General features: G+C 39.3%; 1 protein-coding gene across 1 annotated transcript in view; it reads left to right on the top strand.

The window, feature by feature from the left end:
• Positions 1-24,277, top strand: part of Grid1 (glutamate ionotropic receptor delta type subunit 1) — a 692,044-nt gene that overhangs the window by 642,280 nt on the left and 25,487 nt on the right. The window contains exon 13 of the mRNA XM_035452799.1: positions 2,182-2,377. Within this exon, the coding sequence (XP_035308690.1) occupies positions 2,182-2,377 (196 nt within the window). The remainder of the gene's footprint in view (positions 1-2,181; positions 2,378-24,277) is intronic.

Here is a 24,277-nt window from a genome sequence, read left to right as displayed (position 1 = left end):
GAATTCCAGGCAAAGGGAGAGGCATAGTCTGGTAGCTTGGATGAAAATGGGTGGCATTTCTTATTTTCAGATTGGTGGTGTTGCTAAATGGGGGATAGGGAAAACTGCTGGAGATGAGCAGAAGGTGGAAGATGTACAGATCAGCCTGGCAAGATTGGTTTGTGTGCTGGTTAGTGTTTTGTCAAATTGACAACAATTTGGAAGACTTAGCAAGGCAAACTCTCAACTAAGAAAATGCCCCCATCAGATTGCTTGTAGGTAAGGCACTGGAGGATTTTCTTGATTAATGATTGATGTGGAAGGGTTCAGTCTACTAGAGCTTGTTCAAACCCAGGGTAGGTGGTCCTAGGTTGTATAAAATGCTAGCTTGGGAATCCATGGGGAGTAAGCTAGTAAGCAGCACTCCTCCATGGTATCTGCTTCAGTCCCTGCCTCCAGGTTCCTGCCCTGACTTCTCTTCATGTTAGACTTTAAGCTGTAAGATGAAATAAGCCCATTACTTTCCAACCCCCTTTTGGTCATGTAGATTATTACATCAATAGAAAAGCAAAATAAGACAGTTGGGTTGACTCTTCCTGAGGGGGGCTCAGTGAGAGAGTGAGCCAGGTTGATAGAGTACATACTGAGAATTTCAGAAGAGAAATAAATAAAAATTGATCTTGTTAGACCCTGGAAAGAAAGGCTGGATTAACATTGGGATTTAAAAAAAATTGTAAATTGGCCTGGTATATGGCATTCTAACTGTCATGATAGGCACTTTTCAAATGGCAAACAAGAGCAAGGTACTAATTCATCCTTCCTGCCCTCACTACAGAGGATTCCTGACTTAACAGTGGCTCAAGTAAAGTGTCTTTGATGTTCTAATGTTGTGAAAATAACAAGCACTGGAAACTGTATTTTAAGTGTTGAGTTTAGATCTCTTCCTGGGCTAGTGATGTATGGAAGGATTCTGTCTTATGGTGCTGTCTGGCAGCAGTGACTGGATCTCCAAGTGGGCCAGGTCATCGTGTGGGTTTAAACTGACCCTCTGCAGTGTGCCAGCTTTACACACACACACACACACACACACACACACACACACACACACACACACACACACAGAGTCACAGAGCCACACACATTAAATAAGTAGCAGATTTTCCATACTTTATTGTAAAACAAGAATGGTATTCCAGGTATGGTAACTTGAGTGATGTAGGCATAGTAGAGTTAGGGAGAGGTGTATAAAGCACATTTTCCACTTAATGACATTGTCAGTTTAAGATGGGTTTGCTACCATACAAATCAGAAAGTATATGAATTTCTTCTCTTTTTGGAAAGAAGCCTTTTTCTCTGCATCCAGCTTAGCTGTCTGTTTTCAGGTTGAGGGACTTCCCGAGACACTCTGGCCTTCTGATCTGTTCCCTGCTTGTGGCATTTGCTTCTCTCTGTAAAATGAACCCAGGCTCTCCAAAATATTGCTGCTTGGTTGTCAGTATCTGCTAAATACATTTCAATGCTTAAAACATTCAGGAGATCCATGTAAAAAATCCATTTTTCATTACTTTCTCAAAAATCAGATTGGCTGCTAGGAGCTGAACATCATTAATTGGCTGCAACTCCAACATAACTGCGAGTGTTGGAGGGGATGCCTCTTAATTGATGCAGCATCATAGTGTGTGTCTGTGCCACAGTAACCCCAAGTGTTGGGGCTAGTCATCTACATCATCCATCTTGCCTGCTCAGCTTTGGATGCCCGGGGGCAGAAACCATCAATAATTGGCGTTCTCTGTTGCCCTAACTCTGTTATTCTGTGATTTCCTCTCTCTCTCTCTCTCTCTCTCTCTCTCTCTATATATATATATATATATATATATATATATATATATATATATATATATTGTAGCTAGACTTGAAGCTTGCTGATGGCAGGAATCATTTCTTACTGTTTTATGCTTTGAATTCAATAAAGGACCTGTTTTCATATGCCTGGTAATCCTACTGAGAAAACTTAGCTGTGACATATGGAGGCTTGGCTCCAGGCTGAGGGACTGAGACATTTGAATGTAGGGTGTGAGGACTGCAGATAGTTAAGTCAGAGTAGGGCTTTGAACTCAGGGCGGGACTTGCAGCCTGTTTTATCCTTACAGTGTGTAGTATGCATCATGTACCAATGTCTGTTACCCCTTTTCTGCCTTTCAGGACATTTCAGGACCTGTCCAAGCAACTGGAGATGTCTTATGGCACTGTCAGGGATTCTGCTGTCTATGAGTACTTCAGAGCCAAGGGTACCAATCCCCTGGAGCAGGATAGCACTTTTGCTGAGCTCTGGCGGACCATAAGCAAGAATGGAGGCACTGACAACTGTGTATCCAATCCTTCGGAAGGCATCAGGAAGGTAGGCAAGAATTGGTACCAGGGTACTTGTGCTGGGTTAGGGACATGGATTTTTTTATTCTTTAGGCCAGAGATATCTTCCCAGACATCAGCTTGTAGCTAATATATCCTTTTACTGCTCAAGTTGATGTCATTCTTAGCTTTATTTGCAGAGGTGCTGTGTGGTAAATACATTGTAAGTTTCTGCAGGAAAGTTGGTCGGGGGCGAGCAGACAGGTTAAAACGGAGCCTTATGCCTCTCTCCACATATGCTGTTCATCTTATGGTCATGGACCTGCCCCTTACAGGGGAGAGCACTTGGTAAAACAGAGCACCAACAAAGAGCACCCTCAGGACAGGTGTACTCATGGCGAACTGACCAAGATACTAGCACAGGGAAGACCACACATCGGGCAAAGATGACCTGAGAGCATCTTTGGCCCATACTATGGAGAAGAGACATGTTTCAGAGATGGTGGGAAGGTTAGTGGTTCTGGGATGGAGCCTCTACTAGAGAGGGAAGAGATCAGAGCCAGAGACGAAGGTCAGAGAAAACCCATCATTACCTTCTAGTTTGCCTTTCTGTTGTGATAAACACCATGGCCAAAAACAACTTGGAAGGGTTATTTTTTCATCTCAGGATTCCATGTTACAGTTCATCTTTGAAGGAAGTCAGGCAGGAACCAGAAGGCAGGAACTAAAGTGGAAACTATGGAGACATCCTTATTGGCTTGTTGTCCCTGGCATGCTCAGCCAGCTTTATTATACAACCCAGCCCCACCTGCCCAGGAATTGCACTAACCACAGTGGGCTGGACCCTCGAATTTAAATTACCAATCAAGAAAATGTCCTCACAGACAATGTCACAGGCCAATCAGTTGGAGGCAGTTCCTCCAAATGGCTTCCCTCTTCCCAGGTAATACTATATTGTGTCAAGCTAACAGTACAATGTAACCAGCACAGTTACTGTCCTGAGTAGCTGGTCAGCCATTGCTCCTTTATTTAGCCTGTTCCTACAATAACTGAGAGTTGCTATATCATCAAACAGATGAAGTTCAGAGACACAGAGTCTCACTTATGATTAGGCTCGGATTCCTTGACTAAGGGTTGAAATCTGTTGCTATGTGCTGTTCTGTAGCTCTTAAAGCTTGACGGGGAGGAAAGTGGCTTGATAAATGCAGGTGTCTTGTGACTGCTGCTGTTGCTGTTGGCATCCTTCTGTCTAGAATTCCTAGCATGGGGAAGTCACTGTCCCTAAGGTCACTTATGAGGGTTATATAAACTGTGAGTGGCCCCAGAGCAAGACTACAGTTTTTCTGCCTAGAAGCCTCAGTATTACCTCTCATGCTTCCTTCTCTCTCTCCCCTCCCTACCTGAAGAATTCTGACATTACCCCAACAACAACAACAACAACAACAACAACAACAACACACACACACACACACACACACACATACACACACACACACACTCCTTTAATTGTCTCCTTGTTCATTCAGTAACTGTCTGGCCTTTCTGCACAGTGCCAAGGATATGAACTCAACTTGGGCAGATTCCTGTGGCCACTAAGTCACATTTCTATGCTCTTCATGAGAATAGCACCCACCCCCTACTTCTAGCCCCAACCCAGGAGAAAATCCAAAAGGAGAGGCCTCAGTTCTGTGTGGGAATCTTGGTAGATTCTCACAGAATGTGGTTTTTGCTCCATGATCTATAACACAAACAGTAGATTTTTAATTCTTTATATTTAACCAGGATAATAAAATATTATATACCTGTACCATTATCATACTTACAAGATTAGGCTTTCTTAAGTTTTACTGCATTGTACTACCATGCTCCAGCCTTAAGCTTCTTGGTTCTCTTACATCTGTGATATCCAGTTTTGTGGATTTTGGAGATAATGAACACAAAGTGACTAAATGCTTTTGTGTGAGTGTGAGGCCTGAGTGAAGATCTTGGAGTTCCTCTGTATCTCAGAAAGATCCAGTTCTCCATCCACAGAGGATTTTTACAAAGATTCAGTGAAATAGCATTACCCACAGCACTTCTTAGAAAGAAAAAGGTAGCTATTTTTCAGGAGACATTTTAAGGATAGAATAGTTGCAACACATAAGGCCATATATAATGACTATAACTAATAAATACATCATGGATAAAGAGTATATGTTGGACTTCTGCAAATCAAAAAGGAAAGTTAAATTAATTACTGAAAAATGGGCAAAAGTCTTACACAGGCATTTCACAGAGAGGCAACACATATGGCCAGTAATCACAGGAAGAGATGCTTGAAGTCGTTAGTGTTTTATGAAATGCAAATTAAGATCATAAAGATATATCATTTTACATCAATTAGCCTGGTGCAAAATGAGAGGTAGTAGAAAAGATGCAGAGTAACAGGTGTTTAACTGCTGGTGGGACTGTACTCAATACACCACCTTTGGAAAAGGCTTTGCCATTCTGTTATAGAATGAGATGTCATGTATTCTGTGGCCCAGCAATTCCACTCCTGTGTATTCACCAAAAATAAATGCCCATATGAACTCCTGGAGACATGACAACAGGCCATGGTAACATTGGTTATAGAGTACAAACTCTGAAAACCATCCAAATGGTCAATAACATGGAGAAAAACATCTGCAATAAAATGGATGAGCTACAGCTGCCTTGATTGGTATAGATGAACCTTAGCAGAATAGTATTTAAAAATCCATTATAAGCAGTTTCATCGGGTCAACTAATAGAAAATGACTTATACAATCACCCCTTTTTAAAAATGTATAAAGCACTCTGAGATACACATCCAAAGCAATGATAAAATACAAGAGTCACCATGGTGATTGCTACAGATAGGAGACATGGGGAGCAGGGAGGAGAAAAGTTGTTACTGTTGGAGTAAGTTAGGGTCAGTGTTAGCTGTTGGATAAGCAGTGGTTTCATTTTTTTATATTTTCATGTCATACAATGAGAAGTAGTAAATGATTCAGTTATGAACAGAACCCTGAAAAGATATCCTAAATCAAGCTATATGATTCATATCATTCTGTCAAAGCAATCCAGAAAAAGTCAGAGTCTGGCTCCAGACATGTGCCAGCCCTTTCCTGTGCAATCTGTATGCCTTATTTGGTGTCAGGAAAACCAACACACCCCACTAGAACTCTCTGGGATGTGACAAATCTGGAGGTGGGTCACTGGGGAGATGCCTTCCCCTAGTCCATGGTTCACAGTCTTGCTCATGAGTAAACCAGTATGAAATAAAAGCAAACAGTGAAGGATGCAAATAAAGGGTCCTTAACAGAGCCCATGGCTTCAGGATACAGAATCTCATTCTTTGTGTCTGTATATTACACTTAGGACATCATTTTATAAACCATAATCTGGCTTCAGGGTCACAAAACTCCCCCTTGCATTAGAATCTCCAAGGGGGGATATTGTCTGCCAGCACTGAACAAATGTTCAGGCTTTTATAGTCAGTGTCATAAAGGTGAGTTTATAGTATTAACAGAAAATGAAGAATGCTACTTCTTTTTTAATTGGAAGAAAGAGTTCAGATTCCTTACCAGATCTTTCCCCCTTATTTGTTGGTATGCTAAGTCTGGAAAAGCATACTCCCTGCACCAGTGGACCTCGCTTTCACTGCATGGAGATTACATAATTGGTAACCTGATAGGTCACTAGGCCACAGCAGACCAGACTGGTATGGTTATGCTCTAAGAGCAGACCATGCCCCAAATCCAAACACCATAAGGAAAACTGACAAGTAGGAAGACATGGGCTGCAGCCTAATGTCGTTTATAAGAGCAGCCTCTCCAAACAGCAGCCAAAACCTGCTTGCTACTGTGCACTGCAGACTGCCCTGCAGAAGCTAAGAGATGGTTACCGAGGGACTTCTTTTGGAGCTACCTTTAGCTGCAGAAGGACAATCACACTTCTAATTTCCAGTTGCTCTTTGGTGACTCTGGCTCCATTTCCAGACAGTGTGCAATAGTGGAGCAATATCTAATTGCTACTAAAGTCAAAGACCTTAGTATCTGGGCAAAGCTGGAGATGTGCTATTAGTTTTTATTTGGAAGTATTGCAGCTTTTAATGATCTGAAACCAATTTAGATGGGATGTTGCTTAGCAAGAAGCAATCCCTTTTCTACAGTAACAGAACTGGAAAAGTTGTGTGAAGGTTGTCCCAGAGCTGAGTTCTACTGCTTCATGCCCAGTACTGCTCAGGCAAGGAAGAACGCAGACTTCCTTGGGCCACAAGGAAACCAGCAAGGAGCAATCTGGAAAGAGGAGGAATTTTTATTTATGAAGAGAGTACAATACTTATTTTTTACAAAACTGCTAGTCCCAGTCATTTGGTATGTCTCAATAAACATTGCATTCTTCCTGAATGAGTCATTTGTTTGCTTTCTGTAGGAGTAGTGGCAGATGAATTAAGCCCACAGTTCCTGTCCACTGTTAGCAGGTTATTAGCCTTAGATTTCTCTGCTGGAAGAAGCCAGGAAAACATGTCCAGTTTTATTTTAGGCTTATGTCTGTATAGCCTTCTCCTGGAAGGGAATCCTTCTGGTCCTGAAGGATATGTGGCAAAAAGTGGTGGGAATGGCCTTCACTCTTCTCAACCATATATACTTCTCAGAACAAAGAAAGACTAGGCAGTCAACATTGTCCACTCATGCAAGATAATTTCATTGAAATTCTCTTTTAGGTTGTATTTTGAAATTAGCTTACTAACAGTTTGTTTCCTTAGGTCTTTTCATACATCTGTAGTTTGGGCTAATCAAATCTCCCATGCCCCCCTCTCCCGTATCCCACTGTGCCCTCTATGCTTAATCCTTGAACCCTCACTATTCTTCCCTCTTTTTCTTTTCATGTGTGTTTTACTATCCTCTAACTTATTTTTTATTTGATTTGAGATGTATTATAGTAGGCTTCTATATGGCTTTTCATATCTCCTTCCTTTGAATTATACCTGTTTTTCACCTCCTGATTTCCACCATAGTTACCCATTCCTCCTTGAATAAAAGTGTTTCTTCATCCAGCATTGCACCTCACAGTTCATTTTGCCTATAACCCTACCACCATCACCAAGGATCAGGGAAGATCACAGAGGGGACCTCAAAAAGAATGTAAGACCTGGAGGATAGGGAAAAGTGCTATGTCCTAGACACAACATGGCTGTCACAGTCATGATCTCTCAGTATCTGTGGTTGACTGCACAGGAACTATCAAGCTGGCAAAAATCCAAGCATAGGTGGGTAGGTGGGCTCCAGGACAAAGCCCTCACTGGGAAACAATTGGCAGCGACTGTTTGCTGGGGGAAGGTGGATAACTAATTATTGAGGATGTGGTCACTAGTTGGTTTCCCATGCTCCAGTGAATGCTCCATACCCATGCACTTATGGGCAGCTTGAACCTAGTGGGATGTGAAAAAGAAGATAGATGAAGTTGGGAGGGAGGCATATTGTGGAGAATATAGGGAGCTGGAAGGAGGAAATGGGAGTAGATTATGATCATATTTAAATGTACACATACATGAAATTCTCATAACTGAAGAAAAAAATTTAAACCGTAAATATTCATCAAAGACTGGCAAATCTATGCCATATGATTATAACGCAAATATATATATTTTTGTAAATAAAATGTTTCTAGGAAATGTCTCTACCCATTCATTTCCATTCCATTTATATCATATCCTGCTAATCCAGCAGAGTTGGTAGAGACCATATGGTATTATTATTATATAATTAATAATAATAATACCATAATTTTTATATATCAGTTTACCAAGAAAATTCATGACTATTGGCTTATAGCAGGGCTGTATATCATTCAGTTGCTCATAGACACTGCTATTTACTCAGCACCTAGATTTCTGCACAATCTAGAAGTTTGTAGGGGCCTATGAAGTGCTGTAATCTATATATACACCATTTTCATTGCTCATAAGTTCCTCAAGTTACTTGTTATCTAGTGCTCCACCACCTAGGAGCTCATCGGTACCTTCAGTAATTCATCCTCTATTCACTACCCAGCAGCTCATGCTTAAATAAATAAAACACCATGACCAAAATTAACTTGAGGAGGAAAGTATTTATTTGGCTTACACTTCTACATTATAGTCCATCACTTAAGGAATCCAGGACAGGAACTCAAACATGGCAGAAAACTGGAGGCAGGAGTTGGTGAAGAGGACATTGAAGGGTTCTGCTTATCTGCTTCTTCCTTATGGCTTGCTCAACATACTTTCTTATAGAACCCAGCACTACCAGTCCAGGGATGGCACCACCAACAATGGGGTGGGTCCTCTCTCATCAACTACTAGTTAAGAAAATGGCCTACAGTCCCATCTTATGGAAGCATTTTCTTAATTGAGATTCCCTCCTCTCGGATGACTTTTGCTTGTGTCAAGTTGACATAAAACTATCTGGAACAACCCTATACCATCTAGTAATTCACAGGCCATCTGAATAGTTAATAATTTAGTTCTGTACCATTGTGTTGTTTACAGCCACATCTCATAGCTCCTCATCTAGCTCTGCACTGTCCAGGGTCTCCTGGGTACCTTTAGTGACTCTTCCTTTGTCTTTGAACTATCTAGTATAAGTGTTCACTGTTTTTTGTTCTTTCCAGTCCATCTCAGGTTATATAAGAAGTCCCTCACTGTACTTTGTACTATCTGGTATGATCTCACCTTGAAATCCATTGCACACTACTTGAGCAACAGACATGGTGCCAAATGACTTACATACACTGTTGTTTAAATCCTAAATAGGGTAAATGACTTCCATTGTCTCCATGGGACTTTAACCTAAGAAAGGGTGGCTGCCCAATGTTACACAGACAAGAGTAGAACAGTCACAAAGACAGTGTTGCTTGTGCCCACAGGATAGACCCATCATTTCATTCTCTCAATATGTTTGTCCTTTATATACATGTGCATATTTTTATATCCTTTTCATTGTCTACTAAGCTAGGCAAGCTATGTGCCTAGCTTCCATTTTGAAATCTTATCCATCCTTTTATGTGTCATAGCAAAGATTATTTAGATGTCTGGTTTTATTTTTTGACTCCCAAACTATTAAAATTATCAATTGGAGGAATTCTCAGATACAAAATTGAGCTCACAAGTGGTTCAAATTTATATGATAATAACTATGTCACATGAAGCTAGAGTTTAATGTTGCTGCTGGGAATATTTTTTTTTTCTTTAGTTCAATCAGCTCCACCAAGTAGCATCCAACATAACTGAGTGTCTGTGCAGTGTCATACTGATCAGGATTGCCAAATGATTAAGCCTTTCCATAAATCAGACCTAATATTTAATAACATTGTCAAATAGAATATAGTGTTAATAGTTTAAATGTCAATCTTTACAGCTCATTGAGTTCTTTGAATAAATAGATGAGTAGCTTGTCTCAGACCTTGTGGCTGGAGACAATAATTTTTTCAGGGAGGGAAGTAGATTTGAGGCCACAGTCTTCACAGAGAATATCTTTTCCTTCTCAGTGCTTATCACCAGGGTCACAGAGCAAGAAAACAAATTCAAGGCGAATATGACACACACACACACACACACACACACACACACACACACACACACACACACACACATCTTATTTATTTTTCCACCTATCTAATGCTTGCCTGGGTACCACCTCTCAGGGCCTGCAGTGCTTCCTGCTCTCTTCCTTTCTGCTCTGTGGGGAGAGCTGATCTCACTGTGTGGACTCCCTGCTGAGTGCTAAGAATCAATTCTATGAGGGGAGGAATCCCTAGAAGTCCAATGACAGACTGAAAACTTTGGAACTCCATAGCACCCACCTGTGGTGATGGAGATGGCATTCATCTTGGTTGTGGCAACGTCTTGGTTCTGTGGCACAATAGGATTTTCTATTTAGAAGAGAGGGACACTTCCTCCAAAAGGGCACTTCCTGTGCTTTTTGGGATGCTTGATTATAAGACCAGGATAGTTTGCATATATATTGGGAAAGGTAGTTTGACCCCTCAGAAAAGTTTGGCAAGATATAGCCAGTGGAAACAACAACTACTGATACCTAACTGCATGCTTTAGGACCTAAATTATGTTCTCTATTTTCATGAAAGTCAGTATGAAGTGTGGTTCTCTGAGCATCCTTCCTGCCAAGCTACTCACATAGGATGATCAGCTTTTCATTTCTATACCTTTTGTATCTGCTTTAAAGCACGTTATCCATTTTATAGGTTGAATGGTCTCTTCCCTTTACTAGTTCATTTATTCCCTCATTCATTCATTATAGAAATGCAGTTTGAGTTGGTTTTGCCTAGGAGTTCTATATGTGAGCATAAATTGCATGTAATTTAATCTGTGACTTTGAGCAATTGAATTCACCTTGTTGAATCATCAGTAAGACTTCAGGAATGTCTGCTCAGCTGTGATATGGATTTACCAAGATTTAATATTGAAAGAAACCAGTGAAGATTATAGTCCAAGGTATTCAGCCCTTGTCTTAGCATCTACCTTAGGTTAGGAAGAGAAAAATCAAACAAAATAAAGACAAACACCTCTCAGCCTCTCATGAAGAATAAGTGGCATACATAAAATGAAATGCACATATATGTTGTTTATCAAATTAGTTTAGGCAAAATATGCATTTCCATCATCTCCAAATGTTCTCTGGTCATGTTCCACAAACAGAACACACAGGATTATATTTACCTTTCTTGTGGTTCATATAAATGTATTCAGAATATAAATATCCGTATTCACCTTGTGCCACCCAACAAAGTTTCCATAAGAATGGGCAATGCATGACACTGTGATTACCAGCTTTATAACTTTTCTTCCTTTTTGGTTTGTAAAGGTATTCCATTTATAGAATTCTTCTCAACTTGTTTATCCACTTTTCCTGGAGCACATTGCCAATGTTGAGAATTTAGTATATTATCAATGGGACAACATGAATTTTCACAGAAGTCTTATGTGGAGTTAGGTTTCCTTTTTTCTTTACTAGAGAGTGATGGATGATGTCCTTCTGTATATATGTTTCTCTCATTAATTGATGAATAAAACACTGTTTGGCCGATAGCCAATAGAGACAGGAAGATAGGTCAGACTAGGAGATGAGGAGAATTCTGGGAAAAATAAGCAGGGAAGACTGAGGGGAGATGGCATGGAGGGACCAGAAGCATAGGAAGTGCCAGGTGTTCTCTGTAAGATAAGGCCATGTAGAAATACGTAGATTAGTAGTTATGGATGAATAATTAACACAGAGCTAGCCAATAAGAAGCCCCTAGCCATTGGCCAACAGTGTTTTATTCATCAGCCAATAAGAGAAACATGTATAGAGAAGGACATCATCCATAAAGATACAAAGTGCTGGTCCTTGTGGTCATGCAGTAGGCATGCATCTACTGTTGTAAAGAAATGCCTGTCTGCTCTTATGTTGTTTCAAATATCCACCAGCAACATACTACTTGTGTAAGTCCAGATTCATAGACATTACAATCAACATTAGTGTTGCCAGTCTTTGTGACTGACTTTGATGTTATAGCCAATTTTAACTTTTTGGTTAAATTATAGTCAAGTCATTGGGTGTGAAGAACTATCTCATTAATTGTTTTAAGTTGGTGACTATTGAAGTTAAGTAGTTTTTCATGTGCTTATTGGCCAGTCATACATCTTCTACAGAAGTGTGGGCTCAAGTCTTTTGTTAATTTTCACTGGGCTTTTCATCTTTTCATTGCTGATTTATATGAATTTTTAATATATTCTGGATATAAGTGCTCAATGAACCATAAGTGCTACAAATATAATTCTCAGAGTGTAACTGTCCCATTCATTTTCTTAATGGTATCTTTTGAGAAGAAGAAATTTTTAATTTTGATAAAGCACTATATATCTTTTTTTTATGGTTGTGTCCTGACTAAAATCTATTGGCTAATGTAACACTTAAAGTTTCTTCTAGAATTTTTTTAAAATTTTCTATTGTTTTATTATAAATATTTGAGTATATATGAGTATCCAATATCTTGAGCTTTTTCTTTTTTATTTAAATTAGAAACAAGCCTGATTCACATGTGAATTCCAGCTCCCTCTCCTCCCCTCCTTCCCTGCCCCCACCAACCCTCTACCTCATCCTCCCTCTTCTCCCCAGAGAGGATGAGGCCATTCCTGGGGGATCCCCAAAGTCTGTCATCATCCATGCCAGGGCTGAGGCCCTCCCCCATGTGTCCAGGCCGAGACAGCACCCATCCATGTGGAATGGGCTCCCAAAATCCATTCGTATGCCAGGGATAAATACTGATCTACTACCAGAGGCCTCATAGATTGAGGAGGCCTCCTCACTGACATCCATGTTCAGGGGGTCTGGATCAGTCCCATGCTGGCCTTCCAGCCATCAGTCTGGGGTCCATGAGCTCCCCCTTGTTCAGCTGTGTCTGTGAGTTTTACCAACCCAATCTGGACCCCTTTGCTCATCACTCCTCCCTCTCTGCAACTGGATTCCAGGAGTTCAGCTCAGTGTTTAACTGTGGGTGTCTGCCTCTGCTTCCATCAGCCACTGGATGAAGGCTCTAGGATAGCATATAAGATAGTCATCAATCTCATTATGGAGGAAGGGCATTTAAGGTAGCCTCTCCACTATTGCTTAGATTGTTAGTTGGAGTCATCCTTGTAGACCTCTGGACATTTCCCTAGTGCCAGATCTCTCCTCAAACCTATAATGGCTCCCTCTATTATAGTATCTCTCATCCTGCTCTCCTACATACTTCCCCTGACTCAACCTTCCTGCTCCCCCATTTCCTCCTCTTCTTCCCCTCTCTTTCTCCCAGCCTTGTCTTCGGTAGCCCTCGGTCCCCAGTGGTGGTCTTCTAGAAGTTTTAATATTTGGTATTATTTTGCATCTAAGGTATATGTTTTATGTGGAATAAGGTAGTTGTTCAGGTCCACTTATTGTCTATAATATATTCACCTAAATGGGTATCATTTGCTAAAGAAATGCTTGGACAGCCCAATATATAGATGAGATCCGTTGATAGATAATCAGAGGCAATATACATGTTCTATTTCTTGATTCTCTATATCCCCTCTTACTCATTCTGTTTTAATACTGGTACATGTACAAAAACAATGACTGTAGTTTTATATTAATTCTATAATTTAGGAGCTTGAATTTTAATCCCACATAAAATTTTATAGAAAAATGTTTGTGCACCTCTGAACTCTTCCTTTTATTTAAATCTTACAATTATCTTGTCAGTTTCTTCAAAACTTTGTTGGGATTTGATAGATGTAGCACTTAATTTATGGGCAAATTAGATGAAAATATATCTCCTTATAATACTGAATCCTGAATATGATTTGCTCTGAAAAACAAAATCAACCAAACTTTACTTCACTGATTTTTTGTTATTGCTTCATTTCTATTTTTATTTTGGCTTTTCTTAAAAAATATTTTCTTCTGTTTATGTAGTTATGATTTACTCTGTACTCATATAGCTTCTTAATGTTGGGTTGTAGATCATTAATTTTATAACTTTTTTCTTTCCTAATATAAGCGATAAATCTCACTTTTCATAACCTCAATTTTACTTGTAATTTTTAAAGTTTTATATGTTGTTTTTTTAATTCTCATTGAGTTCAAAATATTAAGTATCAGTTGATAAAATCAATGTCCTCTGAATTTTTAAAAAGCTGGAAGCTCTCTTTAGAAAGTTTTGTCAGAAAGAGATAATGACTATTTGAGGTGATAAGCATGTTTAACTTGATTTAGATATTATGCAGTATAAACAGATATCATGCATGACATGGTGCTCCATTTCATATGTATACTGTTTTATGTATCCACTAAAACTTAAAAATAAAAATACAACATTAATCAATTTTAGATGAAAAATGAGGTTTTACACTGATTTTTGTGTCCAGGTATCCCAATTGAATTCAAGCAGTCAGAAACCACTGGCTATGATTTAGTTTTGAAAAGTCCATGGGACACAGAACAGGGATTTCTCTACTTAGTGAATGAGGTTGGGGAGTTTCTATAATAGTTTTACAGTCCACATGTCTCTGTGCTTTTCTGTTTTGTAGAGAAAAGTATGAGACTGCAAGAGAAAACTGTCAAGCAGGAAATTAAACATACAAAAAAATAATGGAATGCAGAGAGGCAGAAAAGGAAGCTGTACTTGGTGTGAACAATGCTCATTTGTATTTTTTTTTTTACTAAGTGTACAGTTTCCTTGTAGGGGAATGAAGGTGATGGCATTTTCCCTGCTTCACAATCGCTGTCTTCTAAATTCCTTCTGATCTTGGAATCCCCTTTCCCAGCTTAAACTGTGTGGTGCTTCCCAGCTATACATGTTCATAGCCATTCCCAATCTCTGGCACTATTAAAATAAGTGATTTTGATAGGAAAAATACATAGGTCATATGCTTATAATTCACATGTAATACTTAACAATTAAGAAAATGCTAAAAAAAAAGAAAATACTAAGACCAATGAGATACCTCAGCAGATAAAATCACTTGACATACAGCTTGAAGAGCTAGGTTAGATCTCTGCAGGCTCTGGGGAAAGCAGAGACAACTTCTGAAAGTTGTTTTTTGTTCATATGCCTCACCTGTTTAACACACATATCACACACACACAAATAGTAAAATAATTTTTGAAAAGTTAAACTAAGCCAGAAAATAAAACTAAAATAAGCAGCATAAGCCAAATTTAATCTCTTTTAACACTATCTAAATCTTAATCCAGGAATTTTTATTTTAATCCTTTGTATATTTCTAGCACATGTTTACATACTTAGTATGTTCTAAACTGGATTGTGTCTCTACTGTTGTAAAGCTCACTCACTTAGTGTCTAACACTGTTAATTAGACATGAGGGAATTTACCTACATATTCCCTTTCTGGTTCTCATTTGGATAAACTCTTATTTTTGTTTACACATGTAAATGCTGTTGTAGGTAACATTTTCAGGCCTAATGTTTTTTTTTCCACAGTTACTACATTTATTTCTGTAGGTAAAATTTCAAAAAGTGAAATCAAAGTACAGAAAAGGGTATGAGTATTTAGCAAAATAATGCTGACTATTGCCAGAAGCAGAGGTTGAGTGAATCATATATAATCTTATTTAAGAAAATTTAAAAATTTTCAGAAGTATGCAAGAACCTCCACATTTATAATGGAAGCACTCTGAAGGTTGAGATAACAGAATTTGTGAGTTCAGGCCAACCTGCATAGTGAGGCCCTGTCCCAAAAACAAACAAACAGACAAACCATGAGCAATAGCATCCCCTAAAAATTCAGATTTAATTATCCTCTTCCCTATTAAATCATTACTATTTATTTTTAGGACAAATAATATTTTCCTTTTTATTACATTTTATTCATTTCTGTGTGTCTGTGCATGGGTATGTATGTGTGCACATGCCACAGAGCCCATGTAGAGGTCAGAGGACAAGTTGCAGAAATCTATTCTCTCCTTCACCCATGTTGGTCCTTGGGAATGCAATTCAGATGATCAGTATTGGTATCAAGAGCTTTTATCCCTTGAGTCATCTCGCTGGCTTAGAATCTTTTTAAGAAACGGGACTTTTGGTCTTTGTGTGTGTTCATATGTATGCATGTATTCATGTTTTTTCCTTATTTTATTCTTGGAATGACACTGCTATTAAAACCATTTTCTGTTACATACTTTTATCTCCTTGGACCAACTTAGGCATTGCCATAATAAACTGTGATACATAAATTGGTGAACATTTAAAGTACTTTAATAGGATTATGGTTTGAGGTTTACAGTTGCTCAATAATGAAAAATGATACATAGGATACACATTCAAGCCTATCTTAGTTGGGGCTCCTATTGCTGTGATAAAACACCATGACCAGAAACAACTTGTGGACAAAAGTGTTTATTTCAGCTTATATTCCTAGGTAACAGTCACTGAGAGAAGTCAGGGCAGGAACCTGGAGGCAGGAGTAATACAGAGGCCAAGGAAGAGTGTTGTTTACCTCATGGCTTTCTTAGCCCAGAAGTGGCAGAACCTCCCAAATCAATCATCCTTCAAGAAAATGCTCTACAGATTTTCATATAGGTCAATCCTATGTAGGCATTTTCTTGATTAAGAGATTGAGTCTTTCTTCCCCAGATAACTCTTCTTTGTGTGACATTAGCATTAAAACAAGCCAGCACAAAGTCCCTTGCCCAGATACACATCACTGATACTATTTAAAGTATCTGGTATTTTTTCATTTGTCCATTAGTTGATTCATTTACTAGTGGTGATACTCACTAATATGGAAAGGTGGACATGATGCATTCAGTCTAACACTGAGATTCAATTTAAGGTCAAAAGGTAAGTATAGCGTTTATTTGGAACTGTGTATTGTTTTCTATTTTAGCTGGAGTCTTCCTTCCCCTCCTTGGGTCCCCAGACTATGTTGGAACAATATGGATATTGATCTTCTGACTAGCATTAGAGAGCCTAGAATAGATAGGAAGTGAGGTGGGTCTCACGGGACCTCCCTCAAGTAACCCACCCAGTGCTTAAACATGGTTCTTCTACTCCAACCCCACTCCTCATCCTGAAACTCTTGGATACAAATGCAGTCAGACAATGCCTCAGCTTCAGCCTGCCACTGACATGACTCTTGGTACCAGAGCCCATGTGGTCCCCTCCCAGAACAACCTTGTACACTGTGGTGCACACTTTTTTTTTTTTGTCTGCCAGGATGACAGTGGATGTCTCTCAAGCTTTAGTGGGAACACTCACTCTTCCTGCCCCCCTCTTACTGCACTGTGCACCCAAGAGCATCGCCTCCTACGATATTATCCACTCCTCAGTGCCCTGTCTGGCATAGGCCTCAGGCCTCAGCTTCTCTCCCGTGAGGCTCCTTTTTGTGCTGTTGTTTGTCCCCAGGAATGACCTAAGGGAAGGTAAACAAAAATAGCACAGGGATTTTGAAATTATGTATGCTTTTTAAAGGCAAATAAAATAAATGTTCATTGACTTAGAAGTGGAAATGCATAGGCACAGTTATGAACATTTCTGTCTTAAGCATGAATGAACAGGATTGCTAGACTGCACATAGCAGATAGCAAGGAAGGCTGTGATGGTACAGAAAGGGCCAAAATCCTCTGCCCAGGACATAGTGGAGCTGGCTGTCTCTTTGGAGGTCTTTAACATACAACGGCTGATTTGGCCCCTGTATGACCCCTTGCTGCTTAATTCTGTTTGATGGTGATTGGTTTGGGATAATACAGTCCAAAGATCAAGGGAAGCCCCCTCTGAGCCTCCCTTATTAAATTACTTTGCTTTGGGTTTTGAGCATTGCCAAGCAAATCTCGTTATGAATTCTTCAATTACTTTCTTTTGCAATTTTTATAATTTGGTAGGGTAAGCTCAAACCAATATCCATGCCATCATGCAAACTTTGATTATTTTCAAACTCCTCATTAGAGGAGGTAGGAGGATGTTGACTCCCCTTAAATCTGATTTTATTTTACAGATTTCCTCTGCTCGGTAATTTGCTTTGTACCCAAGCCTGATATGCTTCCCCTTAGTACTGGCTGTAAATGTGGGAATAGTCCATTCTATTTGTTCCACTGAATATTATTGCTGTGGGTTTTATGACTTAAGTTTTTGCATTTTGAAGGGAATCATTTTGTTATTTGATTACATAAAAATCAAGGAGCAATAGCTGATGAAAACAATTTTGATTTATTTCGTCAGTTAGCTTGTTGGCCATTTTTGCTAAGCTTATTTTTATTTCTATTTTCTTGGCATAATGTTGTTTGTCCAGGAGCAAAAAGAGAAAAAGGGAGGACAATAATACTTCCAAAGAAAATGGGTGTGAGTGGGACTGGTCTGATATTCATGGGGGTGCAGTGACTGAAGGGGGAATTGCAGTGTTCTCATTTTGCAAATTCAGGATGCCAAACTTAGTAGAGTTTCATTTATCAATAGAATTATCAAACTGTATTTTACTAATATCACCATCAACACTAATGTATTTCAGAAGAAACAGCAATTCTATCTACAAAATGGTTAGATTTATTAAAGAGTTGATAATTCTTTACTCTTCAACATCATAGTGCTATTAAATTTGTTATGGGCCATATATTTTAAAATTGTAGTGTGTGTGTGTGTGTGTGTGTGTGTGTGTGTGTGTGTGTGTGTGTGTGTGTGTTTTAGAGAGAAGGGGGAGGGAGAACAGAAAAACAGAGAGAGTGGGTAAATAAGAAGGATTGTGAGAGGGTGATGACTAATTCTCAGATTAAGAGGGGCAACAGGAACAGCAGGTTTCCTTGTAACAGAAACCTATACCAAAATAACTGTGTATCTCTCACAGATGTAGAATCCTTAAGGCAAAGGACTCGAGCCTACTCCATGATGTCCAGGTTCTAGACCTCAGTTACATGGGAGAGCGAGGGAAGAATTTTCTAGGCATTGTACAGATGCCACATCCCTGGGTTGCATACAAGGCTCCCCATCAGGATGGTACAGGCTTTATCCAGGCATCCTAGCTAGATAAACTGTCAACTATGTGGTGAACTTTCAGCATTCCTTTCCTTGGCAAAGCTCTGGTCCTTCCAGGTAGTGTATGGACCTTGTTCAGCTGTTGAGAATGGGAGTCTCTTTGGATCTTTATAGTCAGCTGTGACCTATTTTTCAGCCTGTCAGTGTGCTTAAAGGGTACAGTGCAAGCTATGTCAATCAAGGCTGACATTTTAGCAAAGGCCATAAAGGGATTCTTAGCTGCAAGTGGGTTAGAGGATAAGGCTCTTAAACTTAAACCCCAGGCATGATCACACTGGCCATTGATGGCACTTTGTAATATCAGTTGTGAGCACATGGAGTTTAATTGGTTCTCTCTCCTTACAGCATCATCATAGTTGCCAGTTCCTGAAAACTTGTGTGGCTGGAGATAAATTAAGGGGAATTTTCTTATGATAAACAAACTACTTTTGTCTTGGGGTGTAGTTCTCAGGTCTCATTCAAAATTTGCCTCAATTAAGTCAAATTTTCAGTTATAGTAGTTTGATAGGATGGAGAGACTATGAGAATTGAATCAACAATTATCAACTCGGTTTGTATTTGGAGCTATCTTTTGCCAGTTATGAGATCTTGGCCAGAATTCTTAAACGAAGAAAGAGTAACTTGTCTTCCTAGAATTATTATGGAGATTGATTATAGGTGGTGTGGAGAGCATGTAGGAACTTGTTGAAAATGTCACTTCTTGGGTTCTGATTCAGGTCTGATGCATCAGAAATTTGGGATTGAGGCAGAGTGGAGAGCAATCTGTGTTTTACCACAATCTCCAGGTGATTCTATGGCCTCTTGTTTTTGAGTATAAATGTTTGAAATGATAGGATATTATGATGGTACATTAATATTTAATTTATTGTTGAGGTTTTAAAAATGGTTCTTAGAAGTTCAGCGTGCCCATTTGTGCTATCTGTGTTGATCAAACTCTGGGAAAGACTTAAGTATAGAGCAGAGTAAAGAATACTTCTGGAGGGGCAGATGGACTTCTCTATCTGGTTTGTCTGGAACCAACTGTGCACTAGACACCATGCTAGTCAAATTGGCATGATATGCATTGCCTGAGAATTTATGATCTATCCTCTCTCTCACATGTTTTATATACATATATGTGTATAAAATATAGAGCTTTACTGTTCCATCACAATGTTTTATGAAGTATTTGCATGTGAATTTACAACTGTGTTTTCTGTTTATGTATTCTGTTTTTATTCGCTCATACATTACATCCTGACCACAGTTTCCCTTCCCTCCACTCCTGCCAGGTGCTCCCCCTCCCCATACACTTCCCTTTTCCCCCAGATCCATTTCATTTCTGTAGAATGATATCATTTCATTTGAATTTTCTAATATTTATTCTTTGAAATTACAAACATGTATACAATTGATTTTTTAAAACTTTATTTTATTTTTGAAGATTACAACTCTATCATTTTCTTCTTCCCTTTCTTCCATCCAAACCCTCTCATATACCACTCTTGGCTCTCTTTTAAATTCCTTTTGTCTGAAGTATGTGGTTTCTTCAGCAATAGGGACTTGCCCTTACTTCTGGAGGGCAACCAAAGACTTTTGCAGTAGCTTGTAATGTTTGGAGAGCCTCTTGGTTGATGCTGACCAAAAACTCAGGAAAGGGCTTCTTATGCCTGGTGTTCGGGTTTTTGTTAGATGGTCTTTGGTTCTCCTTAGCATAGATGAAAAATTCTCATTTAATGTACATATGTAAATTTATACATGGATTTATGTGAATTATGTTTATTTTAGGTAGATGGTTAATGGTATTATTGTTTATGATCTTTTCAGAAATCCTTATTGTGATTTTACTCTACTCCTACTTCTGTATTTATCTTCCTCTTACCTTTCTAATTAGAGTCTCCCCCTCTATTTTTCCCATTTCCCTGAGCAGATCACTTTGTACCCTGGTACCCATCTATGTTGCTCCCCACAGTCCTCTTACAGCAGTGGTCATATTTTACTTTCCTAGTTTCTGCAGGTACTTCAGGATATGTACTCACATATGAAGATTTGGAGCTAGGAGCCTCCAATAAGAGAAAACATGTACCATTGGACTTTTTGGGTCTGGGGTACCTCACTCAATATGGTTTCATTTTATATTTCAACCACAGTTCTCTCTTACACCCCTCCTTGTGTTCCCCTCCTATCCTACCTTCCCCATCCCACCTCCCCATCCACTCATCCCAACTGGTAATGGGTCCCAAGAGAAGTCAACAAAGTCTGGGGAGGTAGGATTAGTATGAGAAGGGCCTTGTATTGGTAGCAGGTAAGGTGAATCTTAGAGGAAGCCTAGAGTATTGTTGGGGCACAGGCAGGTGTGGCTTGCCAAAACCAGAACACTGGACATGGGACTTGGCTTAGTTTGTGTGGATTGGAACAGTGTGTGTATTAAGGGGATCAGGGCAACTCAATGGGCTAGAGCCCAGGAGAAGGATGTGGAAGATCTGGCTAGGTGGGGAGATTGATATACTACATCTTGATCATGTTTATACCTGACTCTCTTTTATAATCATCTCAAGACCCCCATCATCATCATCATCATCACCATCATCTCTCTCCCAGGTTCTTCTTGTCTTCCTTATTTGTTTATTTACTAACTTACTTCCTTATTTGAACCATCAGTTAGCACTGCCTATAAGTATACTGGCATGTGGAAACTACCTGTGGCTGTACTTCTAATGAAATGTGACTCTTCCTCTCTCAGCGGTCATCAACTGTTAGTAGTTCTTAGTCAAGCATAGGGGTTTGGGAGGCCCTCCTCATTCTGTGGTGGAAATTTTGACTAGCTTCATCTTGTGTAGGTTTTGTACAAGTAACTACAGCTACTATGGTTCATTTGTACAGGAGCCATGTCATGTCCGAAAGAAAGCATTCCCTTGTCCTCTTCCCCATTCTGTGACTCTTACAGTCTTTCCATCACCTCCTCAGGGGTGTTTCCTAAGCCTTTGGAGGAGGCATTAATATAGATGTCTGTCCCATCTATGGCTGCACATTCACAATTATTTATTCTCAGCTCCTTAAACACTAATGAGTCTTTTCATTTACCACTGTCCATTGCATAAGAAGCTTCTCTGACCAAGGATGGAATCAGCACATCTATGAATATACACATGCATATTTAGAATGTGATTGGACAACATGATCACTTAGCAAAACAACATCAATGATCTTTCCCAGTGCCCCTGAATTTTTTAGCCTTGGATTTTGGTCATGTTTCATAAATTCCTGTCTGTGGAGCAGTGACTCACAATTTATGCATCAGTGGACATATCTTTCCTGGCAGGTCAATATTGTAGCATGAGGAGTCTAGCACTAGATAAGCCCATGGATACCTTTTCTTCCCCAGAAACCTGCATATCACTTTCAACACTTGAAAATTAGCCAGTGAGGTTAGTTCAAGACGGATTTCTCTGTGTCCTGTAATCAAAGTGTGTGCTGCCTTTAGCAAGAGGGTCTTAGTGTCTAGTTAAGATTGGCATCAAAAAGCAATGACAGTAGCTTGTATTATTTTTCATGCCTTTCTAGCCAACAACTCAAAGAAAGTAACTCATGCCTGGTACACATTTTCATTTGATAACACATTTTTGGTTTTGGGGTGTTGTTGTTTTTTTTTCTGGGAGCAGTAGTGTTCACTGATGTGGGAGTAATTGTGTTCACACTTGTTTAAAAATTATATTATTTTTATTAGCTATTTTACATCTAGGAAAGCCCATTTAATCTTATTTTTAGATCACTATTATTTTTCCCATGGAATACCTCTTAGTTTGTTATTTATTATGGTGTTTGGACAATTTAAAATGTTGATAGATCATTGGAAATCAATGTGTCCTCCTGCACTCCTGAGAAACTTGCTTATGCCACACCCCCAATTTCACTGTCAGCGTATAATTTTAGATCTTAGGAAAGGAACTGTAGGTCTTTCTATGTTAGGGGGTTTCTTTCACCTGCATCTTCTCTTGAAGATGTGAGGAATCTTTTCTTGGTTTATAAATAAACTGTTTCTTTCAAGAGAAACGAAAAGGAATACAGCCTAGGATCAGTTTGGGAAACAGGTGTTCCTGCTAGACTCTTGCTCAGAATCTGATAGTCGAAGTAAACAGCCAACTCGCTGAAGGGATTCTGTGCGGGTCTCTGAGGCCTCTACTGTTAATTTTTGACATGGATGAGAGGAAGACCACTCTCAGTGCAAAACTGGGGAGAAATCCAATCTAACAACAGTGGGTTCTCTGACTTTTAAGAGAAATTCTAAGCCTCAATTTTCTTGATGGAAAATGGACAGTTTGTATCATGGGATTTTATCCTAACTTGGCAATAAAAGAATAAACGGGAAAGAACTAGGCAGCGAATCTTCTCCTACATTTATCCCTCTAACCTGTGATATTTCTTTCTCTACTTAGTGCCCCAAGTATACAGATTCAATGTTCCCCCTTTTTTTCTAAATCTTCTTTTAAAAAGATTAAAAATTGATGGATTGGTTGATTGATCAGTATAGTTAAATCTCATAAATTCTCCATCCGGTCTAATGTTGCTGGCCTCCAGAAGATACTCTGAGAACCCCTGTATATAACATGGAGGATGGTGAAGCTGAAGAAGATCTTAAAGGCCATTGGGGCTTCAGCATTTCATAAATCGATAATGAGTCAGTAATTGGGTTGAGACTGTAACCCAGTCTAACAGTCTTTCTAATTTACCAGGCTGATGATGGAGGACAATTTCAAGTTTTATTTATCCCAAGGCAATTATGTTTTAATCAAGATCCAAACTTGATGATATGATGTTGCCAACATTTATCATGATCAGGAGGATAATGTGTTAACATTCCATCCTGTTCTTTTGATGCATCAGACACTTTTTATATTCCTTTTCCCTGTGATAGGTATGTGAGGGGACTGTGCTATCATTGCCCTCCATGTGAGATCACTAACTCTAAGAGCTCACATGGCCAGTTGGAAGTGCTAAAGTAAGGTGTTGCTAGCAGTGTCTGAATCCTTTCATCAACACCTACACTGTGTTTATTTGAGGAAGAATTGAAGATTCTAGAAAAAAAATTATAGGCTCCAAAGAGATCATATAATAGACAAGACATCACTGTCCCTCATCGAGATGCACAATCATTTGCTCCTCCCTCTATCATGTGTGCCTCTTAGTGTGGTTGGTGTGACTCATGACACATGAATACTAGCAAAGGAAGGGCAGTCACTGGCAGAAACCCTACCCCCTGAGCAGCAGGATCTCCTTTCCATAGTTATAGCACTGGGACAAATCCACTCATTCTGTTCTCTGGACTAAGGAATGGGCAGGCTCAGTCTACCAAGACCCAATTGCAAGGTGGTCTCTTGCTTGTACTCATGGCCATACATTGAGGATATCTCCTGAATTGTTGCTA

The sequence above is a fragment of the Cricetulus griseus genome (genome assembly GCF_003668045.3).
Source record: "Cricetulus griseus strain 17A/GY chromosome 1 unlocalized genomic scaffold, alternate assembly CriGri-PICRH-1.0 chr1_1, whole genome shotgun sequence".
NCBI classification, from domain to species: Eukaryota; Metazoa; Chordata; class Mammalia; order Rodentia; family Cricetidae; genus Cricetulus; species Cricetulus griseus.
This window is presented reverse-complemented; position numbering and strand designations above follow the sequence as displayed.